Here is a 19,819-nt window from a genome sequence, read left to right as displayed (position 1 = left end):
TTATCTCAAATTATTTTCCCCCGATCAAATTACTAAGCGCTTTCGCCTTTGAGGTTGTGGTCAGTGCGGGCTTCCGTAGCACTCAAAGTGGAAGAATGGCCGGCTCGATGTGGCTCCGCTGTATTTTAGGGCCTCATCTGCAGCGTATTCACCGCTCACCGGACCAGTCTCGACCTGAGGGCAGGGCTGGGAGGAGGGTAGGAACACATGTCTTATTATCACTTTGTTTTTGAACAGCCGACTGCGCAAACGGAGCAGAATCTCATCTTCTTAGCATGGCTGTAGCTCTCCGGCTGCGTCCCGGAAGTGTCAAGTGTTTGTTATTGAAACCCTGCTGTCGCTGCTCGGTGACACTTTGTAAATGAATGAAACGACAGGCACACACCAACACGCTCGTCTTTGCTTCTTACATTAATTCCTGCTTCGCCGCGACCGCAGCGGCTCGTCTAACTGAAGCTCCTTACACTGTTTTCCTCTGTGACGTTGACCTCGTTAAGCTAATGCTAAGTGGGAATAAACAGCCCAACACGGGGGGAGAACACGAGTAGAAGCTGGACGGGCAACGAATAACAAGAGTCTGCATACGTGTTTACTTTAGCAGAGCCCCTGCACAGCTCCACATCTGGATGGCTGCATACTAGTTGCCAGCGAACGACAGCATTCTGACCGACGCGGTGCTCACTGTGTGCACATGTTGTCTCACAGCAGGGATGGACCTACCAACCCAGGAGTCTGGAGAAACACACCGACAGCATCCTCGGCTGGGTCAGTAGGGTGTATGTTTGATGATACTGCATGGGAAAGATGGAGAAGTTATTAAGTGTGTGTTGTCTTCCTCCAGGCTTCAGCACTGTGGTCCCTGTCCTACTATAGCTCTCCTCTTCTCCTTTGCTATTTGTACAGGAAAGGTAGGTTGAGAACTGCATGTTGGGGCCAACTTATTTATTCTCTACTATAAATTGCAGTTATGACGAGCTGGAATGATTTATAATAATAATAATTCAGATTTCTATACCGCTTTTTGGAATTTGGAAATGTATTTGGATTAGTTGAGCATCAATGTTAACTTTGTTAAGTCTCGTATTAGGAAATAACATCAGACAATCGCTGGTTCCAGCTTGACCAATGAGAGGATGTTCTACCTTTCTTTGTCTTTTTTTAATTTATAGTTTTGTAAATGTATTTTTTTTATTTTGGGGCTGTCTGTTGGACAACATAGGACATTTATAAATGTCAGCTTGGGCTCTGAGAAACTGCGATGGACATTTTCACATTTCTAATTGTAACATTAGTTGTGAATTATAATTAAAATAGCTGTTAAAGAGCAGCAGAAGTGGTTGTAGAAGAGAATAATAATGTGATTATTCAGTATTATGATTTTTTGAATTTTAGCTAAATACCATGTGATATTATCCCAACATAATTCGGCAGTCCAAGATTCAGAGAAAGGTGTAGTTGGAACATTTTGATAGATGTCATTCATTTTATTAAAGTGGATATAGTTTTTAACATCAGTTGTACTTTATGAGTGGTTTAGTTTTGCATAGATTTAGCATAGTATATTAGTATATATATATATATACTGTGGGTGTGTGTATATACTTTTTTTTTTTTAAATGGTAAATACATTTTAAAAGATTCTCGCGCCTTCATATTATATTTTAAGTTTATATTCAAATGTGAGCCTGACATGTTTCAGTAGAAGTCATTCTCAGTTAGAAGGTTTGGCAGCGGTAAATGTCAAAATATGTATTTTTTTCTTGCTGACATTTTTTCCTCTTCCATTAAAGCAAACATACTGCCACTGAGCCAATGTTCTCTGTTCTCCTGCAAGTGGGATTAATATAAAGTTAATCAACTGAATCACCAGGAAGACTGTGCTGTGCTGCAATAGAAATTAATTGCTTGAGGTTGTGTGCTACTCCATAGTGTATAATTGAGCTTCTGATATTGATTTATGCATATGGTTCGAGGGTGGTTGTCAGACTGTGAATCTTTGTATCCGTGCCTGTTAATGAGGCTGAGGTCTAGAAGGGAAAGGGGGGGGGGTTATGTGGATGTCTGTCACTTGCTTTGTGTATTTTTAGGTTACATCTGCAGCAGTAAACTGATTCCAGTGAGTCAGTATTTGGGAACAGTGCTGGTGTGTCTTCTAGGAGTAGCCTGTCTTCGAGGTAAGGCTACAGGCGATGACTAATTCAGTACATTCATCTTATGCTGTACATGCAAATCTGACTTCATGGACATTGCATACTAGCATACAAAGCATACTAAACGCATTCCTTCAGGTTTTGCAACTACATTTTTGTGTTCCATGCTCTCTCTGTGTTTTGCTTTTTTCACGCCTCCTTTTCCTCCTTCCTTTTCTCTCCCAGGCTGGGGGAGATGGAAAAACTCTGAGTATATTCAGTTTCTCTCCATTCTAGAAGAAACTCAAAAGAATCACACGCCAACAAATAAGGTGCGCTCATGGCAACCCGAAGTACTCCTCAGGATTTATAATAATTACGCCTGTCTTTGTAAATATCCATATTGATACATCATAACTTAACTCAAGTGACAGCTCGTTTGTGTCTTTCTGATTCCTTTGTAGAAGAGCCTGAGGTGCTATGACTTTGACTTCTCGTTCTGGCCTTCGGACTTCAGCTGGACAGAAGTCAGCAATCCGTACGTTTTTGCTCTTCTATTTTACCGTCATTTAAAATGTCATGCGTCTGAAATGTGTTTGCTGCCCTTCTATTACCACCAGGGTCAGTTCTTTATGAATGCAAGCACTCAGAGCACTTTGAAGGACATTGGACGAACGCATCCACCGAATGTCAAATGCAGGCATGAGAATCCCTCACCTTTCGGCGAAATTCGCCGTTTTGAAACCAAAATAGGTGACTTACGTGAATCGTGTAGATCCGAAGCGTTTTTGTTTTGGGGTAGGGGAGGGGGGGTCAATTGGCCGGCCGGCGTTTATGAGATTGGAGTGGGACACGGAGAAAATGTGGAGTGGTGCTCTTCGCAATAGAACATCTTTGATGGGACGTGTCACGTCTCGGCCAATCAGCGTCAAGATGTCTTCAGCGTTTGGTGGTTTAGGTTAGCTTGTATGTTAGCCGCTACATCTGCTGCTGTCACGCTGCACGGTGGAGCGATGCTAACAAAGTACCCGTACGTTAACCCTTGTGTTGCCTTCAGGTCATTTTGACCCGATTCAATATTGAACCCTCCTGCCGCCTTCGGGTCAATTTGACCCGATTCAATGTTTAATGTCGGTGTTCTTTCGGGAGTCAACAAACAAACATAAAGTACCTCACACTTAAACTTGGAAAACAATATTAATTCTAATAATTTTCTGGAGATTTTAATAGCTGGGGTCATATTGACCTCAAGGGTAAAATATGTTAGTAAATATAAAGGTAACAGGAGGGTTAAACATTGAATCGGGTCATATTGACCCGAAGGCGACAGGAGGGTGAAACATTGAATCGGGTCAAATTGACCCGAAGGCAACACAAGGGTGAAGAGCGATGTGATTTTGCATATTTTTAGTCTCGATACTTCATTAAGATCGCGGGATCAGAGCGCACGCGCTGCTCCGTGTCAAGCTGTCTGCGCACACTGCGCAGCGCTAACAGAGAGGGGCGTTAAGTGGCGGAATTGTCGGCTTTAAAAATAAAAATAAAAAAAGATGCCAGAAGTGAAATGTTTAAGTTCAGTCTGTAAAGTTCTGTAACTCTACAGCTGCTCATCCTGATGAACTCTGTATCATCTGGTCAGAGACTAACGGCCTCATAGTGTATAATCAATGCTATGATGGCTCCATGTAGTTTCATTAATATCTTGTAGGCTCATACTAATATTACTGCCATTTGTTAAGTGTTGAAAAAGTTGGTAAAAAGTGAACCATACAGATATTTTATTTATTACTATTATAGATAAATATACCAGTGTCTTATTTATGGTATACTGCTTTTATGGTATTGTATCAGTATCATGATATTTATGGCAGGTATGGTATAGAAGATCGTGACAACCAGGTAGAGGCAGAACAGACTCAAGGAACAGACTCGTGGCTCAGCAGAGCTCAAGACTTGAAGACTTGTTCACGCCAAAAAAAAAGGAAGTTGGTTCATGAATGACCATATTATACACAATATTACTATTATTATAGGGCCCGATCACCAGAATGGAGGACCTACAGACAGGGATGGATTAACAAACGGGCCTACCGGGCCCAGGCCCAGGGGCCCATGAGCTCAGGGGGCCCCTGGGCCTGAGCCTCCGCGCGTGACGTCGCTGTTATTACCTTCGCATTGAAAATGCCGGAAGGTTATGTTTTGATCGCCGTGTATTTATTTATTTATTTATTACCTTCGCATTGAAAATGCCGGAAGGTTATGTTTTGATCGCCGTGTATTTATTTATTTATTTGTATGCGTGTTATTCGCAAAACTCAAAAAGTATTGAACCGAATCGCATGAAATTTGGTGGGATGATTGTTTATTATCCGGGGACCAGTTGATTAGATTTTGGGATCGATCGGGTCAAAGGTCAAAGGTCATGAACAGGTCAAAATCTTTCGCAGAACTCAAAAACTATTGAACCGAATCGCATGAAATTTGGTGGGATGATTGGTTATTATCCGGGGACCAGTTGACTAGATTTTGGGATCGATCGGGTCAAAGGTCAAGGTCAAAGGTCATGAACAGGTCAAAATGTTCTTGAATCGCATGCAATTTGGTGGGATGATTGGTTATTATCCGGGGACCATTTGATTAGATTTTGGGATCAATCGGGTCAAAGGTCATGGAAAGGTCAAACTCTTTTTTTACCATAGCACGACACATCCAGGCCCAGGGGCCCGTGGTTTCTTAATCCGTCCATGCCTACAGATTATCATACAACGTCCAACATCAATGTTCGTGGAAGTCACCAGCACCCCCCCCCCCCCCCCGCGCGCCTATCCTTCTCACCTTTTTCACTCCTGACCCGTTTTCATGCCTGCAAATGCTTTGTGGCTCTCCTGTTTCATTGTAAGCCTTCGACTCTGTTTTAAACAGGAAACTATCCAAGGCTGGTGTTTCTCTGCTCAAGCCGGAGCCCAGATTAGGAGGAGCGGCAGAAGGCGTCCTCCACTCTGTGAGAACTATACCATGCCACATCATCAGGTAAATGCAGTGTCTACAGCATAATCCCCAAATAAAGGCTCTGCATGACTCCAGGACGACTCTGCATATGGGTTACTAGTATCAGAGTGAGGGGATTGATGCGTTCTGATTTTATAGTAGGTTTGCATCTCATTCCAGTCGTGTTGAGTCATTTCTTTCCCAAATCAATGGGAAGTATTTGTCCCGTGTTGTCATTGTGTCTTATTTCATCCTCTCTAGTTTTCTTATCGTCCATTCATTTGGGAGGAGGATGCTGTACCCGGGCTCTGTAGGTTTACTGCAGAAAGCCATGCGGCCCATGCTCTTGCAAGGCCAGGCTAGGTTAATAGAAGAGGTAAAAGAAACACACACTCACTCTCTTATTGTCTCTATTTGTTTCAATAAATATTGGTTTTCATTATTTGTCAATTTGTCTCCACTCCTCACAGTTTGACGGCCAAAGGAACAAGCTGGTGGCCTGCGATGGCAATGAGATCGACACAATGTTTGTGGATCGAAGGAGGGACGGGGGCCAGACCGGCCAGACCCTGGTTAGTGTCTGCAAGCATTTGTAGTTTTTATGCCTCTGGGTTGTTCCACTGAAACTCGTGTCACATCAGTCGTGTAAAGGGTGGCTCTTGAAATGTAAGAGTATGAATTCTGCCTCAGGTCATCTGCTGTGAGGGGAACGCAGGCTTCTACGAGGTGGGCTGCATGAACACTCCACTAGAGGGTGAGGAATCCACTCCGTTAGGAGTCGAGATAGTTTATTATGCAAAAGAACAGAATGTCTCTTTTTGTGAAATGGTTGTATTTTGCCTAAACTTGGCTAAACCTTGACTTGCTGTGCACTGTAGGAGGCTACTCTGTCCTGGGCTGGAACCACCCGGGCTTTGCAGGCAGTACGGTAAGAAGCAGTGTTTTCATTGGCTTACACATAGCTGGACAAACAACGCAGTGGAAACAATAACGGCATGTTTCAATTGGACAGTGTTTCACAAGAGGATGAAGTACATGGTCAATGTTGTCACTGGGGTGAAATAAAACATTGGAAATCTGTTTACTCTTTGGCGGTGTGTTGTTTCCTAGGTGGGTTGAGTGCCACTATGTTTAATAATGCATAGGTATTGATTTTTCACTTTCTGCCAGGGAGTGCCATTCCCCCAAAATGAGGCCAACGCCATGGATGTAGTGATCCAGTTTGCGATGCACAAACTGGGCTTCCAGCTCACTGACATTATGGTCTATGCGTGGTCCATCGGAGGATTCACAGGTACAGAGAGAAAAAACAACAATATAGGATGCTATAAATTAGAATCATGTTATTTAGTCCTTCATCCTGGTTCTGCTTCTCTCGACTCATTTGATGCCCCTTATTTCCCTCCTTAGCCTGTTGGGCAGTGATGTCGTACCCAGAGATCCAATCATTAGTGTTGGACGCCTCCTTCGATGACCTCCTGCCGCTGGCCCTCAAGGTCATGCCCAACAGCTGGAGTGAGTCCGAGGCCTTCATCTATTATGTGTTTGCAGCAGGGAGATTTGTTTCAGCAACTGAGATGTCTTTGTTATCTCTTAGGGCCGCTGGTGCAGCACACAGTGAGACAGTATATGAACCTCAACAACGCCAAGCAGCTTCTCAAGTGAGTGGACAGTCTATTTATAGTGATACTCAGGACTATCATAAGCCTGTGAAAAACCAACCACAGTGATGTGGCCAATTTACACTCGACTCCTTCTCCTCCTCCAGATATCAGGGACCCGTCCTGCTGATCAGGAGAACCAGAGATGAGATCATCACCACAATGTGAGTCTTAACCAAATGTCTCAGTATCAGGTTTGCCTTCCATTGGGTTTTGCATAATGTTGGTAGGACATATTTGGTTGAAATAGGACATTTAATGAGGACATAACATCCATTCAATTTAAAATGGCATCCAAAGTTAGAAAGACTGTGCACCTGATGTCGGGCTGGCGCATATCAGATTTCCTATGATGGAAAAAAAGCTACCACTGGGGCACAACTGCTGTTTCTGTTCACAATGACAGAGACTATCATTGGTTGGAATGTTTTAGTACACCCACTAGTATGTCGTGAATTAACGAGTGACATTTTGTCAAGTACTTAAAGTTAAAATGCAAGAAAATCTATAGCATTTGCCATTAAATGACTATCAAATGATTGGCGTGTGGGTTTAAAGAGTAGAAGCATGCCAAATGGCATGTAGCACTATATCTAATTCATGGTTATATAATACTGCAACATAATTAGAAACACTTTCACACCAGAAACGTACCCATTTACAACAGTAATTGTCAGTTTGTTGAGGTTAAGTGTCTTGAGTGCAGGAGGAAGCCTTCACCTGCCTCCTCAAAGACCACTCACACTATAATACGTTGTTCGCTGTATATTACAGGGGTCCAGAGGACGTCATGTCGAACAGAGGCAACGATCTCCTGCTTCAACTGCTGCAATCCAGGTCGGTGTTCTCAACCCTGAGTACGATCAATATGTTCTGACTTGATGAGACGAGTGATGAAGTCTGTTTCATGTTTCTGCCTAGGTATCCGAAGATAATGACGGATGATGCGGTGAGAGCAGTCAGGGAATGGCTGGGCTGCGCCAACCCCTTAGAGGAGGGTATGTGTCACCACCTTTCCATTGGACACTTTCAATCGCCTTCAACTCTGCTCAGCCGTCACAAATTGTTTTGTAGATGTAGAAATCACATTTTATATTATACTGAGGAAACGTGTATGTGTTGGCATACCAGCTGTGTGTAATGCCAGCGCCCTCGTTCTCCGCAGCGTCGGTGTACTTTGGCTACAAAGTGGACGATAACTGGTGTGTGTCTGTGCTGCGGTCGTATCAGGCAGACCGAGATGTTGTGTTTCCGTGGAGTGTTGGTAAGCCCTCGGGTCCTTTCACAGTGCGGAGGCAAACAAACTGCACACGGTACCACTCTCATGCATGTTACTGTGACATGGCTTCACACGCACTCTCTCGTGTGCCTCTGTTCCCAGGTGAGGACCTGACTCTGGAGAGCAGACGGCAGCTGGCTCTTTTCTTGGTAAGGAAAGAGTTATTTTTCTTTTTGTTATCCATGCACTCAAACCCAGCGTGTGTGCCGTTGTTCCCGCCGTCTGATTTAAAGGGCAGCCACCTGTTGTCTTTATCACACCGCCAGTCGGAATACAAAGTCTAATTTCCCTTTCCCCAGTAAGTCCTGTCTTCCTGTTCAAGGCTAACTACCTATTCTCTCCCACTGGAAAAAAAATCACTGCTATTCAGACATAATTACCAGAGGAACTCTATTCTGGTCACCATAGTAACCAGCTCACCTGTGCTCTTCGATTGTCTGCTGTAATATATTTCACCGCGCTCAGCTTATTGAAGTCATTTAACATCAAACAAGACCAGTGCCATCAATTACAGCTAATGCTATGCTTTGGCTCTCCCGGTAATTCCTTCTGAATTGGGCTTTATCCCCCTCCCGTGTAAATCCTTAAGAGATGGGAGATTTGTACGGCACTGAGCCAGAAAGACTGAACCTAATATAATCAAGTTCTCCACTTTTTGTTCATTGCCCACCCACTCCACTCATATCTATTCCTCCTCCTTCCCCGCTGTCTCTTTCACTCTCCCAGGCACGAAAGCACATGCGAAACTTTGAAACGACACACTGCACTCCTCTCCCCGCCTCCGAGTTCCAGTCTCCCTGGAGACTGTAGAGAACGATGGCTGGATGGACGCGAGGGAACCAGCAGCGGAGGATTTGGATGGCCTGTGGTCAAGAGCGTGTTTCTGGCATGGTGTGAATGTAGAACTGATTCATCGTCATGTTTATTATTGCTGTAGTGGCATCTGAGAAGATCTGCTCTACTCTCTCTCATCCGTAGCCACACGCCTGTAAAATATGGTACATCGTTTGGTTGGTTAGATTCATTCTGTTCAGTGTTAGTCTCCTAGGGAAAAAGGCTTTTTTTTCCCTCCTTCCATTCATTGGCTGTATTTGTAAAGAAGCAATTAGAAGTAGAAATGCATCGCTAGCATTTAAATATTGACTAACCTGCAAATCTAGTCTGAATCTTTAAAATGCAGCCAAAGTGTGACGGTCAGGTATTTTTATTTTCTGTGGACTATCTTTATGAACAAAGCTGTATCCTAAAATAATGCTTAGATGTCTGTTAAATATGTTGAATAAAATGTTTGACATAAGGGGCTCAATACTTGATGTGTTAAATAATAAATTGTACAGATAAGAAAGAAATTTGATCGTAAATAAGAGAATAAAATTGCCTCGGAACACTGCTGGAAACCATCGTCTTTCATAAAAGCTTTATTGAATTCTCTCTGTACTACAATCACCGTTGAAAATGAATAGACATAAAACCATGAATTACACCACGTTAAGAAGGAAGTTTCATCATTGTCCTGAAGTTGTCCGTGGCTTCTTTCACTTTTTCAAGTTCGGATTGGCTCTGCCGCAGCTGTGGAGAAAGAAGTCATTATTTACTTTAACCAGAAAGTGTGACTTCCCGAGAGACCCTGCAAGTCAATTTCCTTTTCCCACCTTCTCGGCATCCTGCTCCTGCACCTTCACCGGCACCTTCTCCTTGTAGTCACTCTTTGCAATCTTCTCTCTCAATTTCTCCGTCTGTTTCTCCAAGTCGCCTTTCTTACTCATCAGCTTAGCCACTTCCTTCTCCATGTCGATGAGACCCTTGGGGAATCAAAGGTGAAGACGAGGGCTGGTTAGAAATAATGGTCTTGTTATTTCATGGCATTAAAAAAAAGGAGTAGAGGAAACCCTGAACTCAAATTAAAGCAGAGGTTATCTTCCTCGAGCGGTGCGGCCACGCTCTCAGACTATTCAGGTGTCAAAACAAAAACCAGTGAATTTAACTACTTTACGAATTTGATGGTGAGACCGAGCTGAATTGAACAGATCCTCCTCCTCACCTTGAGCATGAGGTTGACGGTACATCTGTCAGAGGCGATCGCCACAGCGCAGCCTTCTGGGACGGGCTGCTTCGCCGTCAGAGCGAAGACGGCCTGAGCATAAGACAAGGTCTGAATCGGCAGACTGTTCTTCTGCACCAGGGCCGCCGTGGCAGAGTCAATGCACTGGAGGTAGCCTGGGAGACACATGAGGGACACATGAGGGACGGCCAGGCGACGACAGATAACGTGTTGGCTGCATTAAGGATTCAATACAAGCGGTGGTTAAGACGACTGTTAACAGATACAGATTGTCGGTTATTCAGCTCATTACACAAAAGGAGCAACACAACAAATGCACAGGTTACAAAAAAAACTAGCTCTTCGAGGTTGTAACCTTGAGTACTCGTTATGCACAGCAAATACATTATCATGTGTTATGTTACCATATTAGTATCGTTAAGGCATTAATATGTCGGCATTTAATGTTGTAGCCGAGGTGGAACTACTCTACATATTATTCTGTCGTTTAATGTGGTTCAATGCACCATAAAACAAAGTAAAAAGTACAATATTTGCCTACAAAACTGTATTGAAGTATATACAGTATACAGTACACTTATTCTATTCATCAAGGAAGGAGAGCCTCCTGTCGTGTGGGAATCACACCCGCGGTGAAAGACGCTGGAATTGTCATTTATAATCCAGAAAATGAATAAATGGCCTGAAACCAAAAGAGTGATGTCAGAGTAACTACTGACGAAGCTTGGTCTGTTATCTTACAGTCAGCTTTGGTCTTGTTCATGTTGTAGTCGGATCGCAGTGAGCGGATCGTCTTGATCACAGTCATCACAAACTCCATGTCCCGGTCGACCTCCACGCTGTGCCAACAGAACTGAAAGTCACAGAGAAACACATTGCACATCACGGAGACAGAAGGAGAGGTCACTGACTCGGGGGCTTTCATTTAAAACATGTGATGTTCAACATCTGCAGCTGTTTAACCTCTTCAGTTCTGACCTGCACAGACACGCATACATCAGTGCGTCTTTAACCAGCCACTCCCCATCTCACCTCCTCGGTATCGGGGTAGGGTGTGACACAGATGCTGGGTGGATCGCTCTGAGGCCGTCGCCGCGGTAACCTCTGATAGAGCTCCTCGCTGACGAAGGGCATCACAGGAGACAGGAGGCGCAGGCCCACTTCTAAACAGGTGTAAAGGGTCTGTCTGCACACCAGGCGCGGCCTCTCGCCGCTGCCGTCTTCCTCCGATCTACTGAACACCGGCTTCACACTCTCCTGGAGGACGAGAAGCGCGGCAGGGAACAGCTTTGGTACAAAGTCTTCTGCGTTCACTTGTCACGCACATACGTTACCGCGCTGGTCCCGCGCGTTCTCACCAGGTAGACGTCACAGAGCTCGTACAACCAGAAGTTGTAAATGGCGGTCGTGATGGTTGGGAACTCGTAGGCCTTGAAGCCGGCGTCGCAGACGGCGACCGCTGCGCTCAGTCGAGACAGAATCCACCGGTCGGATACGCTCTCCTCTCCACACAACTGGGGGGATTCAATGAAGTGCAACAAGCCTTTAAGTTAGCGTGTGCACCTTTATGACGGCGCAGGAAAGCAGAAGATGAGTAAACGAGACAATCAATGGTTACTGAGCATGTATTTGGTCAGACGGTTCACGTGTGCAGGGAGCAGCGCTGGTTTATGTTCTCGGTCCTTCATCTCCTCACCTGGGCTTTCTCTGACGGTACAAAGTCGTCTCCCAGGGTCTTCATGGCAAACTTCACAGCGTTCCACAGTTTGTTGCAGAAGTAGCGGTAACCCAGGATGCGGTTGACATCCAGGTTGATGTCTCGACCTGAGAGACGGACGCAGGAATGCAAGGACGACGTCAGTGGAGAATAAAATGAATCGAGTCAGTAACGACTCACCGCATACCGACCGACTGAAACAATGTTTTCCAGTGTTTTGATCTATTTGATGTCGTCGGTCCGTTGGCCAATGGAGGCGCACAACGAGAGAGCGAGAAAGAAAGTCACCTTGACTAGCGTAGGCGCACAGGGCAAACCGGAGAGCGTCTGTGCCACACTCTGGGATGCCATTGGGGTAGTCGGCCGTTTGGCCCTGCTTCGCCTTCTCCACCTCCAGAGGATCCAAGTTGCTGTTCAAAAACAGGGCATGAAGACCCTAGAGGGTGGGGGGCGAGAGAGGGACATCACCTCCAGAAAAACATGTGTTCAATGGTTTTCTCTTTTCATCCTTCCCACTGCTTGGTGTTGAAGAGGACAGGAAGGAGCTTTTAAAGGGGTTTATTATTGTGGGTAACGTATGGTGTAGTCCTTCAGTGCCCTCTAGAGGACAGATCTGCTTCCACTGACTGAGCACTTTCCGCCCAGGTGGTGAAGAGATTTATGGCCTCAATAAAAGCTTGTTGGAAGGAGAAAAGAGTGCTTAATAAATCATACAAGGATGTAAGCCCACGGGGAGCAGTGTGTGCGTGAGGTGACCATGTAAAAGAAAACCCAAACTGGAGAGAGGGAAGAATAAATGTAAGTTTGCATCTGAAACTTGATGAGGCTTCACCTCGAGGGAGATTCCTGTAATGACGTCCAGAGGGTCAATGACGTTGCCCAGAGATTTGCTCATCTTCCTCCCGTGGGCGTCTCTCACCACTGCATGCAGATACACCTGGAAGAAAGCATCCGCATCCTGAGTCATGTCCGGCTACCAACTCCAGCATCCCACCCTGTTGGGTTGTGTGCGGACCTCTTTGAAGGGCAGCTTGCCGGTCAGTTTGAGGCCCATCATCACCATACGGGCGACCCAGAAGAACAGGATGTCATGGCCCGTCTCCAGCAAAGTGCCAGGGTAGAACACATTCAGGTCCTGGGTCTAAGGGAACATTGCAAACGGCAACATTAATGATGGGAAACAATAAACAAAGCAATGTTCAAAAGTCATATTTTAAAAAATAAAAATAATCCGAATTTGTGTGGCAGGCGTTACAGTTTATATACACTTTTCTTTCTAAGTGTTGCTAATGCAGAAGATATTCTTACCATCTACTGCAAACCTATCCTGCCATTTGAGTCAGAAGGAAGGCGGCTGACCTCAGTCTCTCACCTCATTAGGCCATCCGAAGATGGAGAAGGGGAAAATGCCAGACGAGAACCAAGTGTCGAGAACATCCTCATCTGAAAGACAAGGACAAGAATGATGTAACCTGTATGAATATGGAGTAGAAATAAATCCCATTAGGGCGCTCTGTGTCGTAGCCAAACATTAACCGATTAGATAACCTTTACAATAGCCGTGGTAATGAGACCGCCTCATTAAGAGGTCTTCCTACCTTGTCTGAGCGATATTTTGTCAGCAGACACATTGAAGCGTTTCGCCGCCTTCTCTCTGGCCTCCTCCTCCGATCTCCCGCTCACCCAGTAACGACCGTCCATGTCCTGGCGGGGGGGAAAAAAGTAGGTGAAAGAAAGAAACAGGCAAAAGAAGTGTGCACATAGCTTTTTAATCGTTCCTCTCCAGAGGTTGACAACAGTGGCATCCTCTTACCTCTCCTGGTTTTACAGCGGCATCGCTGACAGTGATGAAGTATGCAGGGATACGGTGACCCCACCAGAGCTGCCGAGAGATACACCAGTCCCTGAGAGGAAGATGGATGAAACGGGAAACTCACTCCATTGATTGTGCAAAATCATCTCCATCTTTAGAGCTGCAACAATTATGTGGTTAGTCAGTTTACTCATGGATAAAAAAATGCATTTGCTATTTTGATTGAATTACTTATTTACTATTATCCCTTTTTGAGACATGCCGCCATTCATTCTCTGGTTCCAGGTTCTCAATTGCGATTTGCAGTTTTTCCATAATCTTTTGTCTGTTTCAAATGTAGAAACATCACTGTGATAACAACATATTTACTAATTCATATTTACCAAAATAAGCCAGACATGCCATAACTGCAAAGTTCTGTTTTTTATGAGTATAAACAAGAAGTACCAAACAGATGAAACACGTTTAAAATAAAAGGATAGTTACCTGATGTTGTCCAGCCAGTTGAACCACGTCTTGAGGTGGTGATCGGGGATGATTTTGAGGCGGCCCTCTCTGACGGCGTCCGCGGCCTGCTTGCCCATATCTTTGCAGGCTACATACCACTGCGGCTTCAGCAGCGGCTCCACAATGTCCTTAGAACGACTGATGGAGCAGATTCATCCGGGAATCAAATTGCACAAGGATGATCACGGATAAGATGAAGAGGAAAAAAAATCTAAAACACGACTGTTCTACTGACGCCCACATGAACCTCCCTTTACCTGCAGACGGGGACCACCATAGGGTTGTCTTTGATCTCTATGAACTGGCCTCGGTCCTTGAGAGCCTGGAGCACCGTCTTCCTGGCCTCAAAGCGCTTCATGCCCTGGGGTGGAGACAGAAGAGTTACAAATGAGAAATGGAGACATGGCGCCGCTAAACCACGCAAACTATGAAGAAGGCTTTTAGTGTCACCGCGGAAATGCACAAACTGCAGGGGGAAGGACGATAATGAGACACTGTACCAGGAAGGGAGGAGGCACGTTAATGAGGAGGCCATTCTCGTTCAAAATGTTGATGAAGGCCAGATTGTGTCTCTCTCCGACCTCGTAGTCATTCTGGTCGTGAGCGGGGGTGATTTTGACAGCACCTGAACAGAAAATGGTGCAGCGGGAAAAGAGAACAGGAGAGAGAGCGAGAAAGGGAAAAAAAGAGAACAGCCATAATAAGGAGAGTCGTTATTGTTGCGTGTTCTCAGCACCCTGCAGACCCACAGGCAGCTCGTCTCCTCCCGTAACCATGCCTACCTGTTCCGAAGCTCATGTCCACAAAGTCATCGAAGACAATTGGCATCTTGCGGTCGCAGAAGGGGTGCAGCACTATTTTCCCCTTCAGATGCTGATATCTGGAGTCATCCGGGTGGACAGCGACAGCCGTGTCTCCCAACATCGTCTCGATACGAGTCGTCGCCACAATCACTTCCTCGTCTGGGCAACACAAAGAGAAAGGACTGTAAATAAAAGGCATTACTCAAGTGGCACGATGTGCCTCGGTTTAAGACATTCTGCTCTCTTCGCTCATATACCTGATCCTTCCACCTTGTAGGCAAAAGACACCAGCACTCCAAACTCCACTTTCTCTGTGTACCCAGGGACCGGCAGCAGAGTCCTTCCAGTGAGCTCCTTCTTGTCCACCTGCAAAGCAACCAGAGGAGGATGAGAGCACCGCATGGCCAGCACTGGACATGCGTTTGAGTCACCATCACAGCCGGATACCAGGGTCAACCCAGTAGGGCTGGGGACTGTTTGCCAAATGACCAAAATCACACTTAAAATCAAACAAAATCTAGTATTTGAGAATGTGTGGTCATTTAGCCTTTAATTGCCCAAATGCCTTTTTTAGTACTCAGTACTTCAGAGAGTTTGATAGCCAGATCTAGTACGTGTTATTATAGGTATATAAATATATACACTTTCAAAGTGTTTTATCACACAATTTTTTTATTAAATCTCAAACAAAGTGTAAAACCCTCAAATTAAATAATAAAAATAACAATAATAATAATCAAATATAGAGTGACTTATGTGATTTTACTGGCATATGGCCTTGATCTTATCACTCCAGTAAGGTTCCTACTTGCCTCTATGTCCGAGATGGCAGAGTTCAGAGTGCAGGACCAGTTGACCAGACGCTTGCTCCGGTAGATCACGCCCTCATCGTGCATGCGGATGAAGGCCTCCTGGACTGCATTGGAAAGTTTCTGGACAGAGAGACGGTAAAGACATGAAAGTTAGGAATTCAGATTGTATTTGTTCAGATTGTATTCATACGAGTTCATGGATTAAACTCACGGGGTCCATAGTGAAGCAGGCTCTGTCCCAGTCCAGAGAGGAGCCCAGCTTCTTCAGCTGGTGGTAGATACGGTCTCCCTTCCTGCAAAGGCAAAGTGGTGAAGCCATTATGTTTTTCTTTACTCTTGTATTTAAACAAGTTAAAATCTATCACACCTCCTCCTTCGTTCACTCACTCGTTCTTCCACTTCCAGACTTCCTGAATGAAGTTTTCCCTGCCCAGCTCGTGACGGCTCATACCCCTCTCTCTCATCAGCTTTTTCTCCACCACCACCTGTGTGGCGATGCCAGCGTGATCACAGCCCGGGTTCCACAAGGTGGTTTCACCTCGCATCCTGTGCCTGGACGGACACGGGGAAGCACACCGATTCAAACACACTCGATAACAACAAGATCCAATTAAATAAAAACTGAATTAAAAAAGAAAGAAATCCCATGATGCAACAAAAGCCTCACTGAAGTTATAGTTTTGAATTTCATGAAACAGTCCAGTTGAAGTTACCATCTGGTCAGAGAGTCCTGAATGGCGTTGGTGAGGGCGTGGCCCAGGTGAAGGGATCCAGTCACATTAGGTGGGGGGATGCACATCATGAAGACGCCACGGGGGTTGTGGTCGCTAATACTCTCCCTCTAAAAGAGACGGGCATGTTATTGCAGACTGCAATGATGAATAACAAACGTGAAATCTTCTGTTTGAATAAAGCACGAGGTGTCGGACTTCTTTACCCCATACTCCGGCTTGAAGAATCCCTGCTTCTCCCACCATGAGTACCAGGCAGCCTCCACGTACTGAGGACTGTAGGAGTCGGGAAGTGGGCTAATGATATCTGACACCAGAAGAGAAAGAGAGAGAGGGTTGACAGATCGCCCCAAAATAATCACAATGACATATGACAACACTACATATTAAGGAGGAACACATGGATGATCCTTCCTCACATAACAAAACCTGACGCACACGATGGTTTGTGACACAGATCCATTTGCGTGGCACTCATTGGAGATCGGCAAGCATTAAATCGAGAAAAGCCTTCAATACATTCCTTTAAATTAAGAAATATTCCAGAACTTCCAGTTCAGGTATAACTGATGGTATTGCAGCATCTGCACTAACCTCTTAAGGAGCGATCATGATTGTTTTGAACCCCTCACTGTGTCATGTCACCGAAACTTCTCCTTAGCTGCAGGGAGCTCCTCCCAGGACGCAGATTGGTTTGACCCACTATTGTTCGGTCACAAACGCAGACATGAAGCCTGAGTACATGGAGTTGCGTGTGGCTCTCATGTAATCGTGTGATATTACAAGAATCCAGTGGCCGTGCAAGGTAGCCCTCCACCTTTTCTATGAATGGGGAAAGCTACAACCCCACATATGGTGAAGTCACTAACGAGTACTCCTTCTGTGACGAGAGAGGAAACACTCCCACCCGCATCGATAAATCACCTTTTTTCTCCCCCGGGGCAGTGGGACCACTGTATGAGATCACTTCCAGGTCCTTCTTTTCTGGTTTGGCCTTTTTCTAAATGAGGGTAAAATGCACATGAAGTTAAGTTGTTGATATAGACCAGATATAGATACTCAAAGCTGCACTTGTGTCTTATAAGACGTTCTATTTGTAGAGGTTCAGTATCCATACTTCTGTTGGAGGCTTAGTCTTTTTCTTTGCCTCCATGTCCTTCTTCTGCTGGAACTTTTCCAACTTTTCTTTCTTCTTAGCGTCCTTCTTCAGCTGGGCTTCTGTCTTTGGTGGGCCTGTAGGAGGAAACATTGAGAAAATCTGAATGATGTTTCCACATAAAAGAAGTATTCATGAATTGTGGCACAGGACTTCCTGACCATTAGCTTCCGGGCCATTAGCTTCCGGGTCTTTAGCTTCTGGGCTATTAGCTGTGGCATCAGCAGGAGAACCATCAGGACTGGCATTAGCAGCTTTAGCATTGGCTGGAGGGTTTGTATTCGGTGTAACTGGCACCATCTTCTCACAAAGAGTGATCTTCCCCAACGCCTTCAGGAACTGTGGCTGATTTGTGCAGGTTGTGAACCACCTCGTTACATTGGTCAAGACTTTCCTGTCTGATGGCTCCAACACCTAAAATGAAAAACACATCATCAGATAAAGAGTGGACTGATTTCCCAGTACCAACATGTTCGGCATAGATGAGTGACGTGTGATGCGCAGCATACGCACATATTTAAAGGGGAGCAGAACAGCTGTAGCTACAGCCATATCAGCCAGGGTGATGCTCTCCCCGACCAAGAAGGTTCTCGGTTCCAGTGCTTTATCAAGAACCTTCAGAACACGGATCAACGCAGCCCGGGAACTCTGCAGGAGCTGAGAACGCACCTGCCCTTTTAGAATAAAACCCTCAAACGACAACATAAATCACACATGTGACTCATAAAGCATTTAAATGATCGTATCACCTTCTTATCCACTCCCGTCATCCCCATCAGGGGGAACACCACAGCGCAGGACACCGGGGTGAGTTCATTGTCTGCAAAGCTGAGCCACTGCCACACCTGGCTCTGCTGCTTTGCATCGACACCAGCTCTGTTCCCCAGATCAGCCAGGTACCAGGACACAGCGCTGGCCCCGCTCAGGACGGCGTCACCGTCCCCGGCGCCCAGCACCAGGGTCGGTCTGGAGCGGGCGTTCAGGGACGCGGGAGGTTCCTCTGTGAGAGTCTGCGGGCGGGGGGAACTAAACTCTGCAGCCACGAGAGCCAGAAGGCTCCTGAAGTCATCGGGGTGAGGGGACACGAAGAGAGCGGCCATCTCTGGGAGAGACAGACACGAAGCACATTGGGAAATGGTTTGGGTTTCGTGCACGTTTACTTTGAGCGAGTAGTTGGCTAAGCAAGTTGGCCTGTTATGCTTTTAAAGACATTCTTTATCTGTGGGTGTGTTTGTCAGACCAGTTTAACAGCGTGTCGTTTAGGTTAACTAGGGATACGAACCTTCTGGTGGTAAACAAACCGGTATAAGCGTATTAAAACATGTTTTAGCATCTTATACTGGTGCATATCGTAGTGTAGAAGAGTCAAAGACAGCGAACACGTTCTGTTTCATTTTCTGCACAAAGCTCGCGATGCCTCCCTGTCACAGGCTGACAAGTCATGGAAACAGGCTCGTTAGCTTTGGCTAATCAGACAAACTTAAACTATTTCTAGGCGCGCATCTCGAGCTTTACGCGTGTTTACGTGTTTGTAGATCTTATCTTATCTTTTTCTTTTGTTTAGTTGGTGTTTATTAAATATGTGGCGTGTTATTGGAAATGTATGTAGAAACTATCCATACCTTTAAATGAATCAGAAAGAGCCGTCAGCGTACCAAGCCGCGCCACATGAATCCTCGCTGACTGACCCAACCAGCGAAGTGTTCCGGGTTTGACGCGCTGCTTCCGGCACAAACCGGAAGTCTGTGAAAGGTTTTATTTATAATCATAATTAAAACAATTCCAACAACCTGTGTTGGAAAAGTAAAAAAATAATTAAAGAATAAAGCTAAATAATTAAGATCGTAATTTGACAAATGTACAGTCTGAGTTAAATAAAAGTACTTATTCAGTATCATCATCAGATGTTTCCAAAGTAAAATAATTAATTGTGCCGAATTGCTCCTTTCCGAGTGATAGACTATAATTACCTATTATACTAATTATGACAAGTATATGATTTGCATAAAATAATACTATCGTGGCCAACTTGATCTACTTCATATGCACGGTGTTCTGTTAAGTACCTGTTAATTACCAGTACAACAGGTCCTGGTACCTGTTGTACTGGTAATTAACTGGTGTTTTGTAAAGTAATGGAAAGAAAAAAGTACAACATAAA

At 45.1% G+C, this 19,819-nt stretch overlaps 2 protein-coding genes across 4 annotated transcripts; one reads left to right on the top strand and one right to left on the bottom strand.

The window, feature by feature from the left end:
• The first annotated feature begins 79 nt into the window (after positions 1-79).
• Positions 80-9,447, top strand: abhd16a (abhydrolase domain containing 16A, phospholipase). 2 transcript variants are annotated; one of them, XM_056445102.1, is made up of 20 exons: positions 80-197; positions 709-765; positions 842-908; positions 2,088-2,174; positions 2,376-2,461; positions 2,594-2,667; positions 5,052-5,159; positions 5,379-5,493; positions 5,588-5,689; positions 5,808-5,871; positions 5,996-6,045; positions 6,288-6,411; positions 6,528-6,632; positions 6,715-6,778; positions 6,886-6,942; positions 7,553-7,615; positions 7,700-7,776; positions 7,944-8,042; positions 8,160-8,206; positions 8,784-9,447. In XM_056445102.1, exons 1-20 carry the CDS (start codon positions 96-98, stop codon positions 8,865-8,867), a joined length of 1,632 nt encoding a protein of 543 aa, XP_056301077.1. In that variant the 5' UTR covers positions 80-95; the 3' UTR covers positions 8,868-9,447. The 2 variants fall into 2 exon arrangements, with proteins under 2 accessions (XP_056301077.1, XP_056301076.1); XM_056445101.1 differs by having other exon boundaries at positions 706-765.
• On the bottom strand, positions 8,783-19,349 carry vars1 (valyl-tRNA synthetase 1). Of its 2 annotated transcripts, none has more exons than XM_056445037.1 (29): positions 19,281-19,349; positions 18,408-18,760; positions 18,172-18,315; positions 17,820-18,072; positions 17,620-17,735; positions 17,427-17,502; positions 16,709-16,809; positions 16,485-16,612; positions 16,159-16,323; positions 15,983-16,064; positions 15,772-15,891; positions 15,217-15,325; positions 14,939-15,118; positions 14,657-14,781; positions 14,414-14,517; positions 14,136-14,294; positions 13,650-13,740; positions 13,435-13,540; positions 13,209-13,279; positions 12,852-12,977; positions 12,669-12,773; positions 12,125-12,272; positions 11,816-11,943; positions 11,478-11,633; positions 11,152-11,376; positions 10,861-10,972; positions 10,099-10,274; positions 9,710-9,859; positions 8,783-9,626 (listed from the first exon to the last, which is right to left on the bottom strand). In XM_056445037.1, exons 2-29 carry the CDS (start codon positions 18,756-18,758, stop codon positions 9,546-9,548), a joined length of 3,888 nt encoding a protein of 1,295 aa, XP_056301012.1. In that variant the 5' UTR covers positions 18,759-18,760; positions 19,281-19,349; the 3' UTR covers positions 8,783-9,545. The 2 variants fall into 2 exon arrangements, with proteins under 2 accessions (XP_056301012.1, XP_056301013.1); XM_056445038.1 differs by having other exon boundaries at positions 17,835-18,072.
• Positions 19,350-19,819: the final 470 nt, after the last annotated feature.

Source organism: Pseudoliparis swirei, chromosome 22, assembly GCF_029220125.1.
Source record: "Pseudoliparis swirei isolate HS2019 ecotype Mariana Trench chromosome 22, NWPU_hadal_v1, whole genome shotgun sequence".
Lineage (NCBI taxonomy): Eukaryota > Metazoa > Chordata > Actinopteri > Perciformes > Liparidae > Pseudoliparis > Pseudoliparis swirei.
The sequence above is the reverse complement of the archived record's forward strand: the minus strand, read 5'-3'. Positions and strand labels throughout refer to the sequence as shown.

Bases quoted from the DNA above. Each gene is read 5' to 3' on its own strand.
- abhd16a (XM_056445101.1), top strand. From the start codon at position 96: ATGGCCGGCTCGATGTGGCTCCGCTGTATTTTAGGGCCTCATCTGCAG. The intron at 909-2,087 runs GTAGGTTGAGAA...GTGTATTTTTAG, and splicing joins TTGCTATTTGTACAGGAAAG to GTTACATCTGCAGCAGTAAA. The intron at 6,779-6,885 runs GTGAGTGGACAG...CTCCTCCTCCAG, and splicing joins AACGCCAAGCAGCTTCTCAA to ATATCAGGGACCCGTCCTGC.
- vars1 (XM_056445037.1), bottom strand. From the start codon at position 18,758: ATGGCCGCTCTCTTCGTGTCCCCTCACCCCGATGACTTCAGGAGCCTT. The intron at 18,316-18,407 runs GTGATACGATCA...GTGCGTTCTCAG, and splicing joins TGACGGGAGTGGATAAGAAG to CTCCTGCAGAGTTCCCGGGC. The intron at 16,065-16,158 runs GTGAGTGAACGA...TTGCCTTTGCAG, and splicing joins GTCTGGAAGTGGAAGAACGA to GAAGGGAGACCGTATCTACC.